Source organism: Aspergillus steynii (genome assembly GCF_002849105.1).
Source record: "Aspergillus steynii IBT 23096 chromosome Unknown P170scaffold_1, whole genome shotgun sequence".
In the NCBI taxonomy this organism is placed as follows: domain Eukaryota; kingdom Fungi; phylum Ascomycota; class Eurotiomycetes; order Eurotiales; family Aspergillaceae; genus Aspergillus; species Aspergillus steynii.
Window position 1 is genome coordinate 290,850 of NW_020194398.1, and position 20,844 is coordinate 311,693.

Sequence of the window (20,844 nt, forward strand, 5' to 3'; positions counted from 1 at the left end):
AAAGCCCTATCGGATGACGATGACCACCCAACTCTCTGCCTTATGACGAGGTCCCCTCCCACGCCCTTACCTCCAGCGATGCCAGTGCCACTTGTGACTCGGTGATTGTTGCTCGACGCCAAGTGGGTCGAGGCAAGCTGCAGCGTCCACCAGCCACGGAGGCGGTGCATCGTCAACTCAGGCGTCGATGAATGAAATCGAAAGCGCCCATTTCCACGATACGCCTTAGAAGTGGGTCTCGATCCACCCCTGACGAAGGGGACTAGCGTTGGTTGGGTTTAACGCGGTGCCATTAACTATGTTTAGCACATCCATCTAAAGATTTTCTCCCATGGCTCGTTTCAGGCCTGTTCCTGTAATTGATTCTTCCATGTGTATGCTCCTTTTTTTCCGGTAGGAGTATATCTATATCGACCCTCTCTTTCTGTTCCTCTTGCTCTCTTTCTTTCTTTCTCTCTCCTTCCCTCTAACTAGACCTCCCTTCCACCTCGAAATTAAAGAAAAGAAAAGAAAATGCCCCATATCGCCAACACCCCCGAATCCCTCCTCCCACGCACCGACTCCCTCGACCCAGCCACAACATGTAAAGGCACGACCAACAACGGACGCCCCTGCCGCCGGCCCTTAAACAACAACTCGACCGAACCGCCCGCCAAGCTGGCGAAATCCGACCCCTCGGCGCTCTTCTGCTGGCAACACAAAGACCAAGCCGAGGTGGTGCAGGAAGCCGTCGCCGCGGCCACAAACCCGTCATACCAGATGAAGCCGCGCAGCAGCATCGACACGCTCATGGAGCGTCTGGGGGTGATGGATCTGAACGGCACGAATGATGACGCCAAGAAACGCCGCCACCACTACAAGCAGCGCAAGAAGCAGAAGAAACGCACGATCTGCTGCTGTTTCGAGGTCATTGATGAAGAGGACCTGCCGCCGCCGCCGAGACCCGTGTCGCAGTCCCAGCCTCAGGCTCAGCCGCAGATGGCTCAGGTGTATCGACCGGATACGGCGCGCCGGAAAGATCCGATTATGAAATGGATCCCGACGGCGCTGTCGGAGGAAACGACCACCGTGCTGGCGAGCGAGCTGGAGAAGCCGATCTCCGACGCTGACGAGCCGGGATACATCTATATGTTCTGGATGACGCCGACGGAGGACAATAATGGGAACGGCGGGACGACCTCGCGGTCTGGTCCGCCTACGCGCGATATCGCGTCGTCGCTGCTGCCGCCGCAGTCGGGTCGGCATCAGAACCCGCGCCGGATCAGCGAGGCGTTGCAGACGGCGCGGGAGCTGAATACGCTGACGAGTAATCCCTCGGGGGACAGTCCGGGGACGTTGCGGCTGAAGATCGGGCGCGCGAATAACGTGCAACGGCGGTTGAACGAGTGGTCGCGACAGTGCTCGCACGAACTGACGCTCATTCGGTACTATCCCTACACGCCGTCCACGCCGTCGCCGTCGCCGTCGCCGGCTCGACACGCGGGTGGACGACACTCGAGTGCCGGACTGCAGGCGGGACGAAAGGTGCCGCACGTGCATCGCGTGGAGCGACTGATCCATCTGGAGCTGGGCGATATCAAGGCGCGAGATCTGGGCAAGTGTCCGGACTGCGGTAAGGAGCACCGCGAGTGGTTCGAAGTGCCGGCGGACAAGGCATCGCTCAAACGCGTGGACGACTGCATACGCCGATGGGTGGAATGGGCCGAGAACCATTGAAATTAGTGCCCCCCTCGGGGTTGGTCTATCTGATACATCTCGATAGTGAATACATGAAACCGTTCCGATCCCTCGTCAACCCCATGAAGCGTGCAGCAGCACCTACAGGAAAAAAGACAAGAGCGCCCTCACTTGCTGCGCACAGAACAGCACCGCCGCCCTGATATAGAGCAGTGCAGGTACGCACCAAGCCCAAAGCACCGTTAGCAACCAAACCGGAATCGTCCACAGACACCATGAGATGGCCGACAGAGAAAACAGAAAGATAGTTTTAGCCACCAGATGGGACGCCATGACCGTTGAGAGGACCAGACTGAATATCCCCGTGCCCGTGACGATTGTGGCCGCGAGCAGTGTCACGATGCACGCCTCCACTGCCGTTACCAAATCCCTTTTTACTGCAACTATTGCGTCCCAGATAAATGGAGCGAGGTTCCGGAACCAAACCAACCCATGGATTTTCGCGATCACCCACAGCGTTAATAAGCAATGCTCCCAGAAAAAGCCCCAGGACAACCACCACCGCCAGCATACCCAAGCTGACCACCCCCATCAAAACCTCCATGCACAGATAGGCGACGATCAGGGCGACCCGTCGCGGGATGCTTGCAAACACCGAGATCACTGCCATGAGGCCGGGGCGAGCTTGCACCTGTGCCTGGTACCACGCCTGCAGCTGCGGCACGAAATTCGGAAAGGCCATTATTTTCGGCGGGAAGTCTCCGGAACAAACCGACAGGCACACTATTGACAGTTATCCCAATGCTCTATGAAGAGAAATTCAGGAGACTGGACAGACATTCACGCAAAGACTAGGTTGGGCTGTGCCCGTGGATAGTAAGTAGTATGGAAGGTAGATTGGAATGGAAGAGAATTGCGGTGGAAGTGATGAAGACGAGAGCGAATCGCTTGGAGAAAAGAAAGCTGAAACTGCGCAGCCCTCGCGACGACGGAAGATAAACCCCGCTGTGTCTCCCCGGGTGGTTCCTTCCCATCGCAGGCCATCCCTCCGACGTCGATCTGGCAGGAACCTCGTCAACCTTCAAAACGGCAGGAACGACCTCGGGATGGCGGTACCGTAAGCCCGGGTATCCGTACATCGTCCAGCCCGTCACAGTCCGTACGATAAAATACGCCCTCGCCGCCGACCGCTCACGTGCCGCGGCGCCCCTCCAAACGGGTGGCGCAAACGAAAACATCCCCGGAAGAAGCGGGGAGGGCGTCGCCGATTCCGGCTCAGCAGGTGTCCAGCCGCCAGTGAGAAGCACCGCAGCCACTGCAGAGGACACTCCACTCCTGTCACCTGGCCAATTCATTCACCGAGCCTCGACGGTGGGTTCGACCGCTTGGCGCGAACTTTCGGACGCGCCAATAACCTTCGTTGCGTAAGACCAATGCCTCTGCGCCCTGTGGGGGACCTGGCTGCTCGGGGTTAGCTGTGTCCACGGCCGGGGGTTCTACCGCCACTGCAGTTCTGCTGCTCTAGGAAGGTAAGGATGCGTGGTCAAGTGAGCATGCGAGCGGAATTAAACTTCGCCCACGTCCTACTCTGTAGAGCCATGCTGGTTTTGCCGCTTTAGGAAGGGGGGGCGTCTGGAGGCTACGCGGCAGTGCTAGTAAACCTAGTAGACCTAGTGAGCTACTAGCTAGTCTAGACCCCGGTGTTTACATATCAATTATCCAAAAGCTACTCAAAATCGCTCAACTCATGACACACCCCGTTGGTCCGATATATGCCAAGTCTGGTCAATGGTGACATTTCATTATCGTAAGCTACCGACAGAACAGCCACCTCGGAGGAATTCAATCACTTGGTGCAAAAAAAGGAATTGGATGGTCACAATAGTCTTTCATGTGCTCGTAGCTCATAACACAAACTAAGCCAAATGTACTATCTCAGCCCGGAAGCCTAGGTCAAAGGTATACATTATGCAATATATCAACAGGAAGGAATGGCAGCCTCTCTCGATGACACTATACCAACTTTTCTCTCAACGCCCGCCAGAAAATAAAATGTATGGATGGAATGAAGACAGGATAAGAAAGGAAAACGGAAACCAAAGGAGGCAATCTACCAGCCGCGCTTGGCCAGCTTGTCGGCCTCCTGCATTTGCGAAACGTTGATGCCAACCATCGCCTCACCCAGTCCCTCGCTGACCTCGGCCAGGACCTTGGGGTCCTTGTAGTGAGTGACGGCCTGGACGATGGCCTTGGCGCGCTGCTTCGCATCGCCTGACTTGAAGATACCCGAACCGACGAACACGCCGTCGCAGCCCAGCTGCATCATGAGCGCGGCGTCGGCGGGAGTGGCAACGCCACCGGCGGCGAAGTTGACCACGGGGAGACGGCCCTGCTCGGCGGTCTGGCGCACCAGCTCGTAGGGGGCTTCGATCTCGCGAGCGAAAGCGCGGAGCTCGGGCTCGGGGTCGGCGGAGGACTGCAGGATGGCGCGAGCGCGAGCAACCTGGGCGTTGACGGTGCGCATGTGCTTCACGGCCTCCACGACGTCTCCGGTGCCAGCCTCACCCTTGGTGCGGATCATAGCAGCACCCTCGGAGATACGGCGGAGAGCCTCACCCAGGTTGCGGCAGCCACAGACGAAGGGAGCCTTGAAGTTGTGCTTGGTGACGTGGTAGACGTCGTCGGCGGGGGTCAGAACTTCGGATTCGTCAATGTAGTCGATGCCGATGGCTTCGAGGATCTGTGGGAGAGAAACCGTCAGTTTTCCGGGACATACCTCAAGGCGGGAAGACAATGCTACATACCTGGCATTCGACGAAGTGACCAATACGAGCCTTGGCCATGACGGGGATGGTGACGGACTTCATGATGTCCTTGATCATGCTGGGGTCCGACATGCGCGCCACGCCACCCTGGGCTCTGATATCGGCGGGAACACGCTCGAGGGCCATGACGGCGGCGGCACCGGCCTCCTCAGCAATGCGCGCCTGCGAAAAGAGGTCTCATCAGTATTGCAATTCCCACAGGTCATCAATTGAGCGCATACCTGTTCCGCATTGACCACGTCCATGATCACGCCACCCTTCAACATCTGGGCCAAACCGGCCTTGACGGTGAAGTCATTGGTGGCACCGTTCTGCTGAGCAGCCATTGTGAATAGTGATTGAGGGGAGGGTGGTGAGAGGGAGGGAGGGAGCACAGGGTATGTAATGAGGGATAGGAATGTACAGAAGATCGTGTGGGGGAAGACGAGAGGGGGAGAGATTTAAAAGGACGCGAGTGAGTCACGGAAAGTCGGAATCCGATAAGCAACGCCTGCCTGAGGATTCCACTTTTTTGTCTTCCCCGCCGAGTTTTTCCAGCGTTCGTTCCGCCCGCGGAATGCGCGGCCAATCAGAGCGGCGGCGTCCCTCCATTCGTTGCCCGCGCCCTGTGTCGCTTTCCCGCGGACTCGCCCAGGCACCGTATCCCTCCGTATTCCTGTGTATTGCCCCGTACCGCAGCGTATCGTGTTCTGTCCCGTATGGTCATATCTTACTGCTCAGCCCTAACATGGAGCTGACCGCCGGTGACGTCACCTCCGCAGTTCATCATCCCTTCGTATCTCCGTATCTCCCTCACCAGAACTCAATTGCATCCAATCTCCCACCGATACTGCCTCTTCACTGTCAATCCCTCATATAACCCATCATGTCCCTCCTCATGTCCCGCACCTCCGCCATCCTCGGCGTCGGCGTCGGACTCGGCCTCTCCCTCAGCCCCCTGTCTCCATTCCGCTCCACCCCGATCCAATGCCAATACGCAGCGCCCTACCCCCGGGCCACGGAGTCCGCCGAATCCGGCTGGGCCATCGACGGCCAGGACCCCCTGCTGCGCAAACAAGGCGCCACGGGTCCTGGCAGCAGCATCTTCACGGCGTCCAACATGCGCCAGGTCAGTTTGGGCAGCGTCCTGGGCCTCGTGGCGGGCGTGGGATTGCGGGCGTTTTCGAAGGCGCTGGTGGTATTGCTGGGGATGGGTGTTGTTTTGGTCGAGGTATGTCATTCCCTTCGTCTGTTCTGGTTGGTATGGGGATGTCCATTGGCTGATGTCGGGGTACTGCTGGGATAGTGGGCTGCTGCTAAGGGGTACAATATTCTGCCCCTGCAGAAGATGCAGAGGTATGTGAAGGGAGTGGATCTGCAGAAGGCCGTGTCGAGGCAGATTCCGTTCAAGCTGAGCTTCGGGGCGACGATGACGCTGGCGGCATTTGCGCAGTTTTGATTTTGCACCGAAACGGTGATGATATGTGAGAAAGTGGATGTTCAATATTGGATATTGATTTAGAAGCCATGGTTAGATGTTGTACAGTACACAGGTAATTAGACGCCATATTCAGAATCCTCCATCTTATAATCAGTAGGCAGTTATATAATCGGTACACGGTTATACAAAGGGGTATCATCAAGTCATGCAAATGCACCATATCAAGCCAACACGAGATCTTCCAGGATGCCCTCCATCTCTTCGCGCGACAGCGGCACCCCCAAAAGCTCCATCCCGCTCGTGTCCATGCGAGAGGTGATCATCTGGTGGTCGTGGAATTCCTTCAGCAACGTCCGGAACATCATCTCCGACGAGGCGATGAACTCCTCCGAGGCCTTCTGGTAGAGCATGCGGAAGTCGATGCCGGTCTCTTCGCGCCCTCCGCCTTGTCGCTCCTCGGCCTCATGGCCGTCGATCTCGTCGTCCGATTGGTGTCCGTCATCCATGATGGTCAGGAGTTCGGTCAGGAGCACGCGGTACAGGTTCCGCGCGTTCTCCGGCAGACTCTTCAGCACGAACTCGACACCTTCTTTGCCGCCGATGCGTCGGCCCTTGCGGCCCAGGAGACTGTGGACCTCCTCGACGACATCGAACTCGGTATCGAAGGATGAAAATGTGGTGCAGTCGTGGAAGACGAAGTTGAACTGGTCCCGAAGACTGATGTCCCACATCAGTAAGAAGTTGGGAGTGTCGGCCGTCACCAGAAGATTGATCTTAGGCGTCACGGCTAATCGCGCTAGGAGCGCCTGGTTAGCTGCGCGTCGGAAAGAGGGCGCATCGATGGAGTTGATTAAAACAGTGATCGGTTTCCGCGAGGGTTGTGACTTCAGAACTGATTGCAGTAGTTCCAAAACCTCCACCGGTTGGGATCCCATCTTCGAGGGAATGTCCGCCCCAAGCACCGCCGTGACAATCGTAGCGAAGATCGACCGAATGGAGATATTCGGCGTGTGTCCGTTGACGACGACAATCGAAGGAGGATCATCACTGTATTTGTGATGAACCCAATCGGCGAACCCCTGCACAAGCTCACGCTTGCAACCGTATCCATACAGGCAGAGATTAAACCCCTGGTCGAATTCAAAGTTCCACTGCGGGAAGGACCGACAATGCAGGTCAAACAAGAAAGACTTCTCCTTCTTGAAGGGATCCACATATTGCGCCAACTTCTCGAAATATTCCTCATGCGTCAGGAGCGGCACTTTGTTGAAAGTATTATTGGACGTCCGCGGCGGACCAGCCCGATTCTGGAAAAAATAGCGCTCGTGAGCCGGCAGCTCCCCCTCTGGTGTTGGAGACCGTTTGTTCTTTGCACCCTTCGGCCGTCCTGCCCGGCGCTTCGGGGTCGCCGCCGTCTTCTTGTTGGCTGGTGCTTCTGCGTCTGCCTCGACGGATTCAACCACATCCCTGCCCCCTTCCCCGGATTTCTGCGGCGCGTCATTCTCCTCTTCCAGAATCTCTTCTGCTAAACGGTCTCCCCCATCCCAAATATCTTCCTCATCCTGCTCAAGGAGCAGACGCGCGCTCTTTTTCTTCGCAGACCGGTCGGCATTCTTCGCTCTCGATGGCGTCGGGGCAGCCTTATCTTTCGTAGGGGTCGAAAAGAGAGCCTTTGCCTTGGACTTATGCGTGGGAGTCTTTAGGCCGGATTCTTTCAAAGCCGCCGGCGTCGTCGCCGGAGTTTTCTTGGGGGTTGATTTCTGGGGGGTCGATTTCATCCGTTTCACCGGCGTGGTCTCGACCTGATCCCCATCGTTCGCGTTTCCATTCGTGGATCCATTGAGATCTACCGTTCTCTGTCTCTTCGGCGTCGAGACCGGACGCTCGTCTTCTGAATCTGGTTGCTTCCGTTTCATTTCAGTAAGTATGCCTCGAACAGACGGTCACCGGTAAAAGGTCGACACGGGCAGAGGGAGAAAATACCATTCAGACGCGACAATCGCTCGTCACCGCTCAGCTGGGGGGGAACAGGACGCAAGGGCTAGACAAGGGGAGCGACGGGAATGTTGATCTTCATTGGGCGCTTCCCTCGTGGCTTTTGTTTAAGGAAAAGGACCGGGCCGACTGTTTCTCCGAGTCCCGCGGTATCGGCGCGACGACGGCGACTGCGGCATTTCCCTCGCACCACTCGACTTCCATCCTGTCCTCGTTCGGTTTTGGGCTGTGAAGTTCTGCTGCAGTGTTCTCTGGCCGGTGGTCTTGTTTGTCCACAAAGCTGGAAAGGTAGAAGGCATTGAGTCAGGCTCATCCTTCGCTTCTGACTCATTTCCCGACTTATCGCGCTAGCTCAGGTATGCAGGAACTATATCTACACCTTCCCCAACACCTGGCCAGGACTGTAACCCAGCTCTCTCTTGTGATGAACATTGTTCTGACAATCGTTCTTGTCTAGCAGAATCCTGTTTCATGACCTTCACCGTCCAACCTACAGCCACCATGGCTACCTTCACCAGGATGATGAAGGGCCAAGTGCGCAATTATTCCGCCCCGCTGGACATGGCTATTCCTGCCGCCAAACAGAAATACATTCCTTCGTCCGGGTCCTATCCCAAGGGTTTCAACGTCTCTGGAACTCACGTCGGCGTCAAAGCGTCGAACACCAAATTCCCCGACTTGGCCCTCATTTCGTCGGAGACTCCGTGTTCGGCGGCGGCGGTGTTCACCACCAACAAATTCCAGGCGGCTCCCGTTCAAGTGAGTCGGGATATCCTCAAGAACCGACAGGGGCAGGGGATTCAGTCCGTCGTGATCAACTCGGGCTGTGCCAATGCCGTCACCGGAAAAGGTGGCTTGGAGGATGCCGTGAGCATGGGCAAGACGGTGGACGAATGCAACGGTCTCAACGAGCCTAGTACTTTGGTCATGAGCACCGGAGTTATTGGACAGCGGTATGTTAACCTCAACATGCTCAGTTGATTTGGAAAACTAGAGGACTAACGCATTCATTCTCCAGTCTTCCCATCTCCAAGATCCTCGACAAGATCCCAGCCGGTCACGCCAACCTCTCCTCCACCCACGATGCCTGGCTCTCGACTGCCCGTGCCATCTGTACCACCGATACCTTCCCCAAGCTTCTGTCCCGCACGTTTACGCTCCCCTCCTCGCCCGGTCGCACCTACAGCCTCGCTGGTATGACCAAGGGAGCCGGTATGATCCACCCGAACATGGCCACCCTGCTGGGCGTCCTCTGTACCGACGCGCCCATCGAACCGTCCGCCCTGCAGTCCCTGCTGAAGCACTCCATCGGGCGCTCGTTCAACTCGATTTCCATCGACGGCGACACCAGCACCAACGACACGATTGCCATCCTCGCCAACGGCGCCGCCGGCGGAGCCCCCATCAGCTCCTCCTCGTCGGATGACTACGCCGCCATGCAGGACGTGCTCACCTCGTTCTCTCAATCCCTGTCGCAGCTCGTCGTGCGTGACGGCGAGGGAGCCACCAAGTTCGTGACCGTGCGCGTGCAGAACTCGCCCGACTACGAATCCGCCCGCCTGATCGCCTCCACCATCGCTCGTTCTCCACTCGTCAAGACGGCCCTGTATGGCAAGGACGCCAACTGGGGCCGCATTCTCTGCGCCATCGGGTACACGCAGGGCGTCGCACCCGGAACCGTCGTTCCCGAGCAGACTAGCGTCAGCTTCAAGCCCGTCGACGGCAGCCCCATCCTGAAGCTCCTGGTCAACGGCGAGCCCGAGCAGGTGGACGAGGACCGCGCCAGCGTCATCCTCCAGGAAGAGGACCTTGAGATCGTCGTCGACCTGGGTGGCGGCGAGAAGGGCCAGCAGGGTCTGGGAGGAGAAGAGGCAGTGTACTGGTTCTGCGATTTCAGTCATGAATATGTGACTATCAATGGCGACTATCGCACTTAGGGTGACAAGCCCCTCTACCCCAACAGCAGTGTACAGTCTGCTGGGATCACATTAACCCAAAATTGGATCACTTAATCTGCTGAGCAGTTCTAGTTATATCCACTCTTGATCAACCTCAACAACAGTAATGTTCTGTGAAATAGAAATACTGCATGTCTACACACAAAGTCGTGGGCATCTCTCACGACGTTCTTATGAGCATCAGTATTATTACCAGTCAAGGCACAATAATAATTTCTATAGTATCTGATTCTACCTGAGACAAATTACAAATCACACCTGCACCTGCAATCAAAGGGCCTATTACAAGAGCTGGAATGTCCAGCAAAGGGACAGACGCTCAAGCTCTCTGCATCATGGTTCAGGGCCATCTTGGGCTCAATGATATTGCTCTTTTACCGGCGTACTACGTACTCATCACCAACAGTACTTGGGAAGTTTGTCTGTCGTGGTGTGTAGTGCAGAGCAAGAAATCCCTCCAGACGACATGATGGCTTCTCCATTCCCCGCATCGGCCAAATAATGTTTGTTTCCCAGAAATAACCAGAGCACTGCTTACTCTCGCCCGTATACCCATCATTCACCCACAATGTAACATCTGCAAAGGCAGAAAAGTCGTCATGAGGTCACAGAGCCCGTCGTTATCAGCCGCCTTCTCATGCAGCGCATGTTCTCGGCAGTTCCTGCGCCAGGACCATCTCAAGCGCTACAGTCAAACCCACCTCCGGGAGAAGTCCGTCAAGTGCAGCTACTGCGACAAGGTGTTCTCCCGCAAGCGAGAATCTCTTTTCCTAATCATCATGTCCTTCTCGAACCTTCTTGCTGTAGGGATGCAGCCATGAGCAACTGCACTACCGCGGCGGTCGTCCTGATGCAGTCTCACAGGCACCGGTCCGCCTGCGCCGGACATGCTCGAGCTATGTAGCCTCCCGAATCGAATTCTCGGTGCGGTAATTGTGAAGCCAGAGGCTTTAGGTGTTTCTATCAACCCCGTAAGCGGAAGCGTGGCCTTTACAATATGGCGGAGCCTACATCTTCCTCGCCTGCCTCACATGCCTCGACTCCCACGTCATCGACGGGCGACTCGACCGCTGGGGATCATTGGGCTAACGGTGACCGGATGCCGGAGTAATGGGGCGATGAGAGTAATGCCGGTCATAACCAGCTAACCGGTCGTCCGGGTGCTGTCTTTGAGGTCCTGGCTATTTGGCTTTTCTTCGTAGAGAGTAAGGGACGGACGCTTGAGGAAACTGCGGTGCTGTTTGATGGTGAAGGTGCTAATCTCCTTAGCGAGTCTATGTGGCAGAAACAGGCAGATGAAGCGGCGAGTAGGGTGGAAATTGGACATCCTGGAGAGGGGAAGTAGTGAGGATTTTACTCGATGGATTCTGGACTATGTGTTCGGATGGATTCCGGATGGTAGGTTGGTAGTGGAGGTGAACCCATTGCCGTTGTTGTTGTCTGGCGGTTCGAACTGAACGTTCCTTTAGAATCAAATCTGGTTAAGCCATCCGGATAGCGAGGATCTCTGTCCTCTGTTATTATGTAGCAGCAAGGAGTTATCATAAGTCGAAATCTCCCTCCCCAGCCAAGCACCCATTAATCACTGCATTCCATTCCGGCAAGAACGGAATCCCAGGCATCTCAAAGTCGGCCCCGGAGAGGATATTCGGGTTACCGGTTCCATCAGCAAGAAATGGCTGCTCGCTATGAAAGACTTCGAAGTCCGTATGAAGAGGAGAAGATATGCCTGGCGCTGGCATTTCGGTGAGAGTCGGTGACGGCGCAGTTCCACCGTATAGGGGATCGTCGACAAGGCGTGGTGGTTGCATCTCGCCGCTATTGGTAGATGATGACCGGGGCTGAGACTGGGACTGAGCGCGCTTCAACGATAAGGCCTGGGAGCGAAGCAAAGAGAGACAGTTCCAGAGGCTGCTCTGTCCCTTGGTCTGTGTCTGCGTCCGTCCAGGGGCATGGGTAGGGAGAGCACCCTCCGAAGAAAGTCTTTTACCATCAAAGCTCATCTCTGGAGAAAAGACGGCGTCCACCAAAGCCCAGGCACGCTCGGCCTCTCCTCCACAAGGACAGGAGCAGAGACAGCGTAAGACGTAGGCGAGCGCATACCACGGCGTATACGTGGTGAAGAGCCATTTGAAGCCTGAAGAAAAGCTGCCCTTCAGGAGGATGGAATTGCTTTCCAGACTCTCACAGGCGAGACGAAATGAGGGCCTGAACACAGTATGGCTGCTGTCATCGTCAGTGTCGGCTCTGTGAGAGCGCGATCCTTTCCCTTTCTGTGTACCGATCTCTTCGCGCAGTTGCAGCATGAACTCCATTTTCTTATGGGCCGTAGTGAAATGCTGCATTGTGATGCGGGGGAGGTTGCTTGGCGGTGATTTGCTGCTGGATGAGAGGCGGTACTTCATGGCTACTTGTTGCGAGCGTTCGAGAATCATCTTCCTCTTTGCGGTGATCTCGGGAAGAGCGTCCACAGAAGAAGGCCCTCGAGTCCCGAGGACTGGATGGATTAGTCTGCAAGATTCGGTTTGGATCAGGAAGAAGGACATTTCGGTCCAGCCGTCCGTCTCCTCGGGAAGTTGGGTCATGCTAGGAAAGATTTGATCATCGTCAATGTTCAGAGGAAGTCGGAGGCCGCGGTTCATGACGTCCAGCGTCAGCTCGAACCCTTGGTCTTCGGGGGCGCGGGAGTCGAGCACGCAGAGATGCCACCAGAGACGAAGACGCATCTCGGCATCAAAAGGGCTCAGTTGGAGGTGAGCACCATCTCGATGCAGCCCGATTGACTGGGCTAGCCGGATAGTTAAACCATTGAGGACCCATGTGCTGCGTGCAGTTTCGTGGACTCGTAAACAAGTCTGTGCAGGACCTGGTTAGCTACGTTTTTAAACAGGCTACAGAAATTCCCTTACCACATAAATGGCCAGAGCTTGTAACGCCGTTATTTCTGGCCGGTTCATCACTTCGGTATTGATAAGAAGTCTGTCCAAGGCGGCCTTGTAGCGCTTCAGGAGGACGGACTTGTCTAGGAACAGTTCAGGTTCATTGTGATGCCCTAGCGCCGTGATGGCGGCAAAGTAAATCGCAAATGTCAATGCGACCATAGACGATCCCGCCGATTTGGGATCAAGGATTGTTGCTATCACGGCGGACTGGGTAGTCGGTATATGCAGGATCTTTAGAACCGGATCGACCGAGTTTACATACACTGACCACAGTCGCAGGGCGAGTTGCGGGTCGGGATATGATTCGAGCCAGGCGCACGAGGTGTCTGCTAAGGATTCTGGCTGCGCGGCTAACATTGGAGTGTTTTCTGGTTGTCGATGTGAAAACTCTCTTTCAGGACTGGAACTCCGAGTCACTTTCATTCGCTCTTCCTGGTTGATGTATTAGGGGCGATCCCAATGAGAAGCGAAGCGCAAATGCAGGTCAACTTAGGACTTACATCTTGAAGCAGGTCCTTAATGTTTGCATTGTTTACATACTGCACCATCTGTCCATCATTTAACAGTACCTCCCATGGCATATGAGAGTGCTGAGCTGACGAAAGCTGGTTGGTCTCATGTCGCCCTTGAGTCTCGGAGTCGCCGCCAGCAGCAAATCCAGAAGCTCGGCTCTCGCAAAGATGCGAAATAATAGACTCCACTCGCTCCAAACGATCGGAAATGTGCTGCAGAGAAGGACTCCTGCGCTCGTCGCTAGGCTTGCTCGGATAGATGCAGGTGCAGCCAGCTCTGGCGCAGTTCGTGCAAGGCACTCCACGGTCACAGCGGACCTTGCGCCGATGACAGCCCAGGCAGGACCGGGCGTCTATTCTGCGGTTTCTATTGCTGTCCGAAGAGGTCCTTTGAACTTTGGGCATCATGAAGTAGTTGTTTAAGTTGATGAGTGGGAACTGAGAAAGGGTTCCCTGGTGGTGGAAGATGACGGAGGGAGGAAGCCGAGATGTCCGCCCCTTCGATCTATACATTCGGCGATCTCGGCCCCGTGACCGAGGGCGTCCTCGCAGCGACGAAAACATCACCATCAGCACATCTTCCCTTCGGTAATTGACCACCGCAGCTCCGAATTGAATCTTCTAGCCCGTCTCATTTATATCGCCCATCATGTCGGTCAAGCAAGGGGTACCACTGTCATGGGCAGCAGCAATCCAAAATGATCGAGTCGGACCCTTCGAAATCAGATCTCTCTGTGCATCCCCCAGAGCCAATCTCTCCGCCGGAATTCCGTGAAGGAGGATATGGCTGGGTCTGCGTGGCCTGTACCTTCCTCATGAACGCCCATACATGGGGCATCAACGCCGTACGAGACCCTACTCTACCCCTGACTCGCCCATTTCTTCTAACATCACCACACCAGGCCTACGGGGTCTTCCTCGCCTACTACCTCTCGACCGACATATTCCCGGGCACATCAGCCCTCGAGTACGCCTTCGTCGGCGGCCTGAGCATCTCATGCGCCATGTTCATCGCCCCCCTCGCCACATACCTCGACCAGCGAATATCGACGCGCTTCGTCCTCAACCTCGGCGCCATCCTGGAAGCGCTGTCCCTGATCACCACGTCGTTCGTGAAGACCGACTGGCAGCTCTTCCTCTCGCAGGGCGCTTGCTTCGGCATCGGCATGGGCTTCTGCTTCTGCGGCTCCGTGGGCATCACGTCGCATTGGTTCCAGAGAAAACGAAGCCTGGTCAACGGCATCGCGGCCGGCGGCTCGGGCATCGGTGGTCTCGTGTATTCTCTCGCCGTGGGGAAGCTGATCCCCGAAGTGGGATTTCCATGGGCGATGCGGATCCTAGGCATCCTGGCCTTCACGGTCAATATGGTATGTGCGAATCTTCTTCGGGTTCCGTCGCCGTCTCCGGCCTCGTCCCAGGTAAATGCTCGTGCTGCGACTCGTGCAGAGAAGGAGAAGGATAGCTCACCATCCCGTCTTTCGCGTCTGCTCCTGAGACTCGACTTTCTCCTGCTTTTGGCATGGGCATTCCTGAGCGGGCTAGGTTACGTGGCTTTGCTCTTCAGTCTGTCCAGCTACGCCGTCGCCATCGGTCTCACGCAGGAACAGGGGAGTCTGGCTAGTGCGCTGTTGAGCCTTGGACAGGCACTGGGCCGACCAGTCGTAGGCCTGGTCAGCGACAAATTGGGCCGGATCAACATTGCGTTCGGGGCCTCGCTGCTCTCGGGCATCCTGCCGCTCGTGCTCTGGATCTTCGCCGACTCGCTCGGACTCATATACTTCTTTGCCGTCGCGGTGGGGTTGTTCTCCGGGACGTTTCTGGCCGCCGCCGCACCGCTGACTGCGGAGGTTGTCGGGCTGCAGAGTCTCGGGGCGGCGCTGGGGGTCTTTTGGTTCGTGCTGGGACCGCCGACAGCGGTGGCGGAGGCGATTGCAGTGCAGCTGCGAGATGATGCGGGCCAGCAGAAACCCTATCTGCGAGTGCAGCTGTTTGTAGGGGTGATGTATCTAGGCTCGGCAGCTTGTTTGGCGTGGTTGGGGCTGGAGATGCGGAAGCAGAGAGTATCTAGAGACGGCAAGTCGGGGAATTAGAGTGCTTCCGACGGACTAAGACCAAGTGGTATGCAGAACAGTCGCCGAATTAAATTGTAATTTTCGTGTCCTTTTCAAACAGATGGAGAAAAAAAAAAAGAAATATGGTTACAAACCAGGTTGGTGCTATGTACAGTTGCGGCGGCACTTTTTCCGGCGGAAAACCATCCGTCGGCCTCCCCATCACCTCCCATCTACCTTACATTTCCCAAATTTTCGCCAACATTCAACAACAAAGTCTACTACCACAACAGTGCACCACCCGGGAATGAACGAAATATAACAAACGCATCAAAACCTTCGTTCTTCTTTCTCGTACGAACTTCATCAAGAAGACAGAGAAGGTCCCTGCTTAGTTACCGGGAACAAGGCCCTTAAGACCCGATCCGATGTCGCCCTCGCGGGCGGCAATTTCGAAGTATCCGTATATAATGCTGCAAACGCGCTGTTAGCACGGTGGTCAAGAAATCAACAAGAGAACATTGTACTTACGTCACGGCAAGGAGAATACCAGTACCGCTGCCCAGGGCACCAAGGAGATCCGAAGCGACGGAGAGGGCACCGATGCAAGCACCACCGAAAGCGGCGGCGGTGGGGATGACACGCTTGAGCTCCTTGTACATGCTCTGCTCACGGTGACCGGCCATCACGAGTCCCTGGTCCTTGAGCTGCTTGGCAACGTCACGGGGAGCGGAGCCGGAGACCTCGATCCAGGTCTTGGAGAAGAGAGCACAGGCCACCAGCATGAAGGTGATGTAGACGGCGGTGTGGATGGGGTCAAGGAGAGCCTCCTTGAAGTTGAGGGGGGGAGACATGTAGTAGGCGATACCCGAGGCGGCGTGCAGCTGGGCAGATCCCTCACGGGGCTCCCAGACTCCGAGGAGCTTGACAAGGATGTTGTCCGAGAAGCGCGAGTACAGCATCTGACTGATCAGGAAGATGTTGGAGCACAGGGCGGACTGCAGCATGATGGGCATGTTGGAGGTGTAGAAGAGACGGACGGGGTAGGAGCCACGCATTCCACGCTGGCGGGAGGACTTGACGGGGATCTCAACGCGGAAGCCCTGCAGGTAGATGACGGCGGCGAAGACCAGGAGAGTGGCCAGCAGGTTCATGACGTTGGGGAGGTTCTGGCGGTAGAAGGCCTCACGCAGAGCACGCTGCTTGTCGGACCAGGTCAACAGAAGGTGGAACAGGGCGATGATGGCACCCTCGAACTCGGGGCCACGGCCGGTGTTGATGGTCGTGGGGGAGAACGCCTTCCAGACGATGGATTCACAGATGTTGGTGGCGATGAACAGGGAGATACCGCTGCCCAGGCCGTATCCCTTCTGGAGCAGCTCGTCCAGCAGAATGACAACCAGACCGGCAACGACCAGCTGAACGATCAGCAGAACGCAGATACCGGCGCCGAGGTCGCTGGGCTGGCCATAGAGACCAGTCAGGACGTAGACACAGGCCTGGCCGAAGGAGAGGATGATCGCGAACAGCTTCTGAGCGGTCTGGTACAGCTCACGGTCGGTCTTGAGGTCCAGGTTGACGTCGATGAGGTGGGTACCAGCGAGGAGCTATGGCAGCAAACGACCCGTTAGATGCAATCTACATTTCCACGTCGCCCCACGACCAATGCGAACATACCTGGAAAACCATGCCGGAGGAGATGATGGGGGTGATACCCAGTTCCATCAGAGTACCCCGGTTACTGGCCAGCATCATACGCAGCCAGTACAGAGGATCCGAGGTGTCGGAGGAGACAATGCCGTACAGAGGCATCTGACTCATGACCAAGAAGATCAACAAGGTCAACTAGAGGTATCCATCAGTCCCAACGTCCATATTTCGCGACTCAACCGAAGAAACGTACACCCGTCCACATTAACTTCTGGTTGAAGGGAACCTTCGTTTCCGGGGCTGCCACCTCCGGGAGGAGGGGCGTGAAAGGTTTGATCAGGTCGAGGAATCGGACTAGATACGAGGATCAGCATTGGTTGATCCATTGAGGGTATATTGAAGACGCCGTCGCGCAGATATTTGCGACCGCGTGCAGAGAAACTCACGGCCGCTCATTTTGATGGTCCACAGCCCCAGCTGTAAGAATTAGGGGAGGGGGATTAGAAAAAAGGAAATAGGCTGGAAACGACAACCAGCTAAAGGAGTGAAGATGAAAGAAAAATAGAGAAGGGGAAAAAGAAGCAGAGACGAAAAGAAGAACGGGGGAGGAGAAAGGGAGGAACGGGTCGACAAGAGGTGAGGTGCTCAGAAAGACGGCGGGAAGTCGCCTCGCTGGCCTTCCAGCCGGCGCTAAACCCGATGAGGCCACTTGGTCGCTTGGCCCCGTGACTCCGCAAGAACGGCATATGTGTTCTCTGTTCTCTCTAAATCACTATGAATATTGAATACACAAGAAGACTATACAATTGCGTGCGTGATATTTCTATAGACTATCCAACTAGCACGGAGGTATCACAATACAGAGCTTCCATTCATCAAAACAATATCAAACAAAATATGTCCTCATCGTAAAAACAAAGGAAATTGATCGCTGTCTCTACATCATGTAGACACAGTCGGAATATTTTCTGGCCATTGACGGAAATATTGCATTCGGGACTCCAGGTTACGGTCCGACCAGGCAGAGACAGTCATCAATGACCATCTCAAGCTCTCCTAGCCGGTCCTTGAGTCCCTTGTTTTCTTCTTTCAGGATGCCCATGACGCTCCAAGCTTCCGATGCAGGAACGCCATGACAAATCTGGCATTTGGACGAATTGCCCGTCCACGAGCTGATACCCGTGGAAGCCAAGCCTTTGAGCACGCGATCATACGCCGACGGTCGCGGCGTAGAGGCGGGGGTGGAGACGGGAGTCAGTTTGGCTTCTTTTTCTTTTTGACTCGGAGCGGAAGTCGTCGTCGGAGTCGAGAGCGTGACTTGGGAAAGGTTAGGAGAAGGGGCGACGGTCGAGGCCGGAGATTCAACACCCTCGCGACGCGAAAACACGCTCTCGGCAAGGCTCTCGTCGCCGGAGTCAAATCCCGAGTCGCTGGTAAAGGTGGCATTGCTGTTGCGTTTCAAGCTGCGCTTCGGCGTCTGAAGGTCGGCACCCAGGTCGGAGCTCTCGTCATCGCTGGATCGGACGAGCATCACGCTGCGCCGACGCGCCTCGTCCTCTCGGCGTCGCAACTGTCTTTCCTGCTCCAGCTCCTCGGCCATCGCTTTGACGGCTTTCTCTTGCTGCAGCACCTTTTCGGCCATGCCATCCAGTTGAACCTTGAGGTGGCCGACGCGCGTTCGGGTCTCCTCCAACTCCTCCTGCTTTTCGTTCTTATCGGCCAGCGCTTCATGCAGCGCGAACGTCCGCTGTTTGTAGGCCGCCTGCAGCCGTCTGAGAACGCTGTCTGCATTGATTCGCAGCGCATCGAATGCCTCCCGCTCGTCGAGGCCGCTGGACGTAGGCGGGAACAGAGCGGCCGTGATATCCATGTTCAGGAATTCATCCTCGGCGGGCTCGGGCAGCTCCGCTTTGCTCTCCCCCTGGCGCTTCAACCCGAAAAAGGAGAACGGGCTGGAGGACGTCACCTGCTTGAGCGGCGACGGAGCAGTCATGCGCTTCTGTGCCCGACTCGTCGGGAGAGTAGGAGTGTTGGGGGAGGTGTAGTAATCGCGCGAGGTCCGGTAGTCCATATTGGTTGTTGTTTCCGAAGACTCTTGGTCCGTAGGAGGGTGCACAACTCCCAAGTTGACCGGTTGCGACTTTCCTTGGAACCAACCTGATATCAGTTTGGCGCCCTCCTCGAATTTCCTGCGGGGGCCGGTCTCGGTCGAGGGTTTATCGAGGTCCTCGTAAGTTTTAGGCTGATCCGCAAACAACTGTCGAGCGGGCAGAGGGGGCGTCTGGCGACGAATGATCTCGGTATTGGCTCGTCGGTGAAAGGAGGGGTTTTTGGCAAAAGACGGCTTGTCTGGTGGTGGGGATAATGCATCCGAGCTCGGTGCTAATACGGCTGCAGGGATGTCTGGACGGGACAAGCGGTGATCATCGGGGTCCGGCGGCGGCGAGAGGATGGTCGAAGGTTTGAGATGCTCGATGGCCGGCGGCAGGGAAATCAAAGGGTGATCAAGGTCCTGCAGCATTGTTGTCGCTGGGGAGGGCGTGACGACAGAGAGAAAAGGGATGGGGGGGAGAGGGACGGATTGGAATGGTGCACAGTAGGGATGATGACCACTTGGGCAAGGACTGGAATGCCACGTCGAATGGTCGTCCAATCCCTGACGCCCACGGAGGATAGTTGGGTGGGAATTAGGAAAAAAGGAATGGAATTGGGTCACTCCCTAATAGTTCGGCCCTTTCGCGTCCTCCTTGTTTTCCCTTTGCTTTTTCGGGGACTTCCGTTGCGAATCGGACGGGCCAAGTGACGATTGATTGATTGATTGATTGATTGACGGGGGGAGGGGTGAAGTGGCGTCTAATAATGCGATCCGAGAGACTCCGCCGGCAGAGAAGGAGTCTGGAGAGCAATTCCACTCGTAATGAAGGGAAATGAAGAAATCAAACGAAGAAATCAAATGAAGGGCCGTCAGGAGAAGTCGTCCGCACGTGCCCCCTTATCGACGGCAGAAATCAGAAACCGCAGAGAAACACGAGTTTGGCACTCCGCACGGCACTAGCGCTCGATGTTGGATAGGATTATTGTCGGGGATGCACGAAAGAACGATCGGAGAAAGACTAAAGAAAGGTCTTGCTGCATGACAGACTCGACAGACTCGAAATTCCGGAGGCTGGTCCCCAAGTCTACATATACGGGGCGTCTCCGTCAATCATCGCTCCGCAAAAAAGCGGTGGCTGAACGTTGAAGACCGACCGTGAGCATCGATGCTCCACCGTGACGAGGCGTCGCCCCAGTCCTACGCTCTTAGCTCGGAGCTCCCTGCCCTCTCACTTGGCAATCCTTTCCCTCGGGTGGTTTGGTGGTTTATTCTTAGCCAGATTTGCCTCATCGCTCAGCTCCGAATGCTGTGTCCGTCTCGTTCTGACTTCATGTGGTTGGGATGAACGACGTCACCTATCTGATCTTTGTTCTTGTTGGGACATACTGTCAAGGACTTGGAACGAGGAGTGATGACTCCTGCGATCTACGGGGTCCCCCGGCCGAGTGTCATGTCTGTTACGGATTGTCGGCGGGATCAGGGGCCGAATCCATGGCTCTAGACCCTGGGTCATCCTAATCAACCCCGTTCAGTCGGCCAGTTAGCTCGGGGGTGATCCAGTCCTCCAGGGAAATTACATCGGTAATTGGTCCCGTGGGAGATAAGAGCTCATACTGCGTACGCTGCAGGATGGCACTGTTCAGTTGATTCATCTGCTGTGCATAAAAAAGACACTACTGTCTACCGGACAGGCAGGTAGGTTAACCAGTCTAAAGTGAA

At 55.9% G+C, this 20,844-nt stretch overlaps 11 protein-coding genes across 11 annotated transcripts; 5 read left to right on the plus strand and 6 right to left on the minus strand.

Annotated features, from left to right (window-relative positions):
- Positions 1 to 513: 513 nt before the first annotated feature.
- Positions 514 to 1,716, plus strand: P170DRAFT_344516 (uncharacterized protein; the record flags this gene model as incomplete). The annotated part of the gene is made up of 1 exon (XM_024843468.1): positions 514 to 1,716. The coding sequence occupies one exon, from the start codon at positions 514 to 516 to the stop codon at positions 1,714 to 1,716; it is 1,203 nt and encodes a 400-aa protein (XP_024708991.1).
- A 271-nt stretch (positions 1,717 to 1,987) lies between these two features.
- P170DRAFT_469183 (uncharacterized protein) lies at positions 1,988 to 2,419 on the minus strand (the record flags this gene model as incomplete). The annotated part of the gene is made up of 1 exon (XM_024852600.1): positions 1,988 to 2,419. The coding sequence occupies one exon, from the start codon at positions 2,417 to 2,419 to the stop codon at positions 1,988 to 1,990; it is 432 nt and encodes a 143-aa protein (XP_024708992.1).
- Positions 2,420 to 3,461: 1,042 nt separating this feature from the next.
- On the minus strand, positions 3,462 to 4,652 carry P170DRAFT_431518 (pyridoxal 5'-phosphate synthase subunit PdxS). Its single transcript, XM_024848056.1, has 2 exons — positions 4,482 to 4,652; positions 3,462 to 4,417 (listed from the first exon to the last, which is right to left on the minus strand). Exons 1-2 carry the CDS (start codon positions 4,626 to 4,628, stop codon positions 3,788 to 3,790), a joined length of 777 nt encoding a protein of 258 aa, XP_024708993.1. The 5' UTR covers positions 4,629 to 4,652; the 3' UTR covers positions 3,462 to 3,787.
- A 630-nt stretch (positions 4,653 to 5,282) lies between these two features.
- P170DRAFT_504626 (uncharacterized protein) lies at positions 5,283 to 6,055 on the plus strand. The gene is made up of 2 exons (XM_024854214.1): positions 5,283 to 5,712; positions 5,788 to 6,055. Exons 1-2 carry the CDS (start codon positions 5,368 to 5,370, stop codon positions 5,938 to 5,940), a joined length of 498 nt encoding a protein of 165 aa, XP_024708994.1. The 5' UTR covers positions 5,283 to 5,367; the 3' UTR covers positions 5,941 to 6,055.
- On the minus strand, positions 5,966 to 7,978 carry P170DRAFT_2391 (origin recognition complex subunit 2). The gene is made up of 2 exons (XM_024842942.1): positions 7,906 to 7,978; positions 5,966 to 7,826 (listed from the first exon to the last, which is right to left on the minus strand). The coding sequence occupies exons 1-2, from the start codon at positions 7,906 to 7,908 to the stop codon at positions 6,144 to 6,146; spliced, it is 1,686 nt and encodes a 561-aa protein (XP_024708995.1). The 5' UTR covers positions 7,909 to 7,978; the 3' UTR covers positions 5,966 to 6,143.
- A 136-nt stretch (positions 7,979 to 8,114) lies between these two features.
- On the plus strand, positions 8,115 to 10,147 carry P170DRAFT_396283 (bifunctional ornithine acetyltransferase/N-acetylglutamate synthase). The gene is made up of 3 exons (XM_024846108.1): positions 8,115 to 8,273; positions 8,375 to 8,870; positions 8,936 to 10,147. Exons 2-3 carry the CDS (start codon positions 8,389 to 8,391, stop codon positions 9,852 to 9,854), a joined length of 1,401 nt encoding a protein of 466 aa, XP_024708996.1. The 5' UTR covers positions 8,115 to 8,273; positions 8,375 to 8,388; the 3' UTR covers positions 9,855 to 10,147.
- A 327-nt stretch (positions 10,148 to 10,474) lies between these two features.
- Positions 10,475 to 10,808, plus strand: P170DRAFT_469188 (uncharacterized protein; the record flags this gene model as incomplete). Its single annotated transcript, XM_024852601.1, has 2 exons — positions 10,475 to 10,678; positions 10,740 to 10,808. 2 exons carry the CDS (start codon positions 10,475 to 10,477, stop codon positions 10,806 to 10,808), a joined length of 273 nt encoding a protein of 90 aa, XP_024708997.1.
- Positions 10,809 to 11,374: 566 nt separating this feature from the next.
- P170DRAFT_2424 (uncharacterized protein) lies at positions 11,375 to 13,776 on the minus strand. The gene is made up of 3 exons (XM_024842962.1): positions 13,318 to 13,776; positions 12,785 to 13,249; positions 11,375 to 12,730 (listed from the first exon to the last, which is right to left on the minus strand). The coding sequence occupies exons 1-3, from the start codon at positions 13,735 to 13,737 to the stop codon at positions 11,417 to 11,419; spliced, it is 2,199 nt and encodes a 732-aa protein (XP_024708998.1). The 5' UTR covers positions 13,738 to 13,776; the 3' UTR covers positions 11,375 to 11,416.
- Positions 13,777 to 13,932: 156 nt separating this feature from the next.
- Positions 13,933 to 15,365, plus strand: P170DRAFT_371900 (MFS general substrate transporter; the record flags this gene model as incomplete). Its single annotated transcript, XM_024845186.1, has 3 exons — positions 13,933 to 14,174; positions 14,232 to 14,747; positions 14,784 to 15,365. Coding segments are annotated over exons 1-3 (1,245 nt in total), but the record flags the coding sequence as incomplete, so codon positions are not given.
- A 96-nt stretch (positions 15,366 to 15,461) lies between these two features.
- Positions 15,462 to 17,654, minus strand: P170DRAFT_396292 (translocon subunit SEC61). The gene is made up of 5 exons (XM_024846109.1): positions 17,477 to 17,654; positions 17,284 to 17,384; positions 17,058 to 17,225; positions 15,912 to 16,987; positions 15,462 to 15,853 (listed from the first exon to the last, which is right to left on the minus strand). Exons 1-5 carry the CDS (start codon positions 17,484 to 17,486, stop codon positions 15,772 to 15,774), a joined length of 1,437 nt encoding a protein of 478 aa, XP_024709000.1. The 5' UTR covers positions 17,487 to 17,654; the 3' UTR covers positions 15,462 to 15,771.
- Positions 17,655 to 17,826: 172 nt separating this feature from the next.
- On the minus strand, positions 17,827 to 20,638 carry P170DRAFT_451729 (uncharacterized protein; the record flags this gene model as incomplete). The annotated part of the gene is made up of 2 exons (XM_024851214.1): positions 17,827 to 19,433; positions 20,512 to 20,638. 2 exons carry the CDS (start codon positions 20,636 to 20,638, stop codon positions 18,037 to 18,039), a joined length of 1,524 nt encoding a protein of 507 aa, XP_024709001.1. The 3' UTR covers positions 17,827 to 18,036.
- Between the last annotated feature and the right edge of the window lie 206 nt (positions 20,639 to 20,844).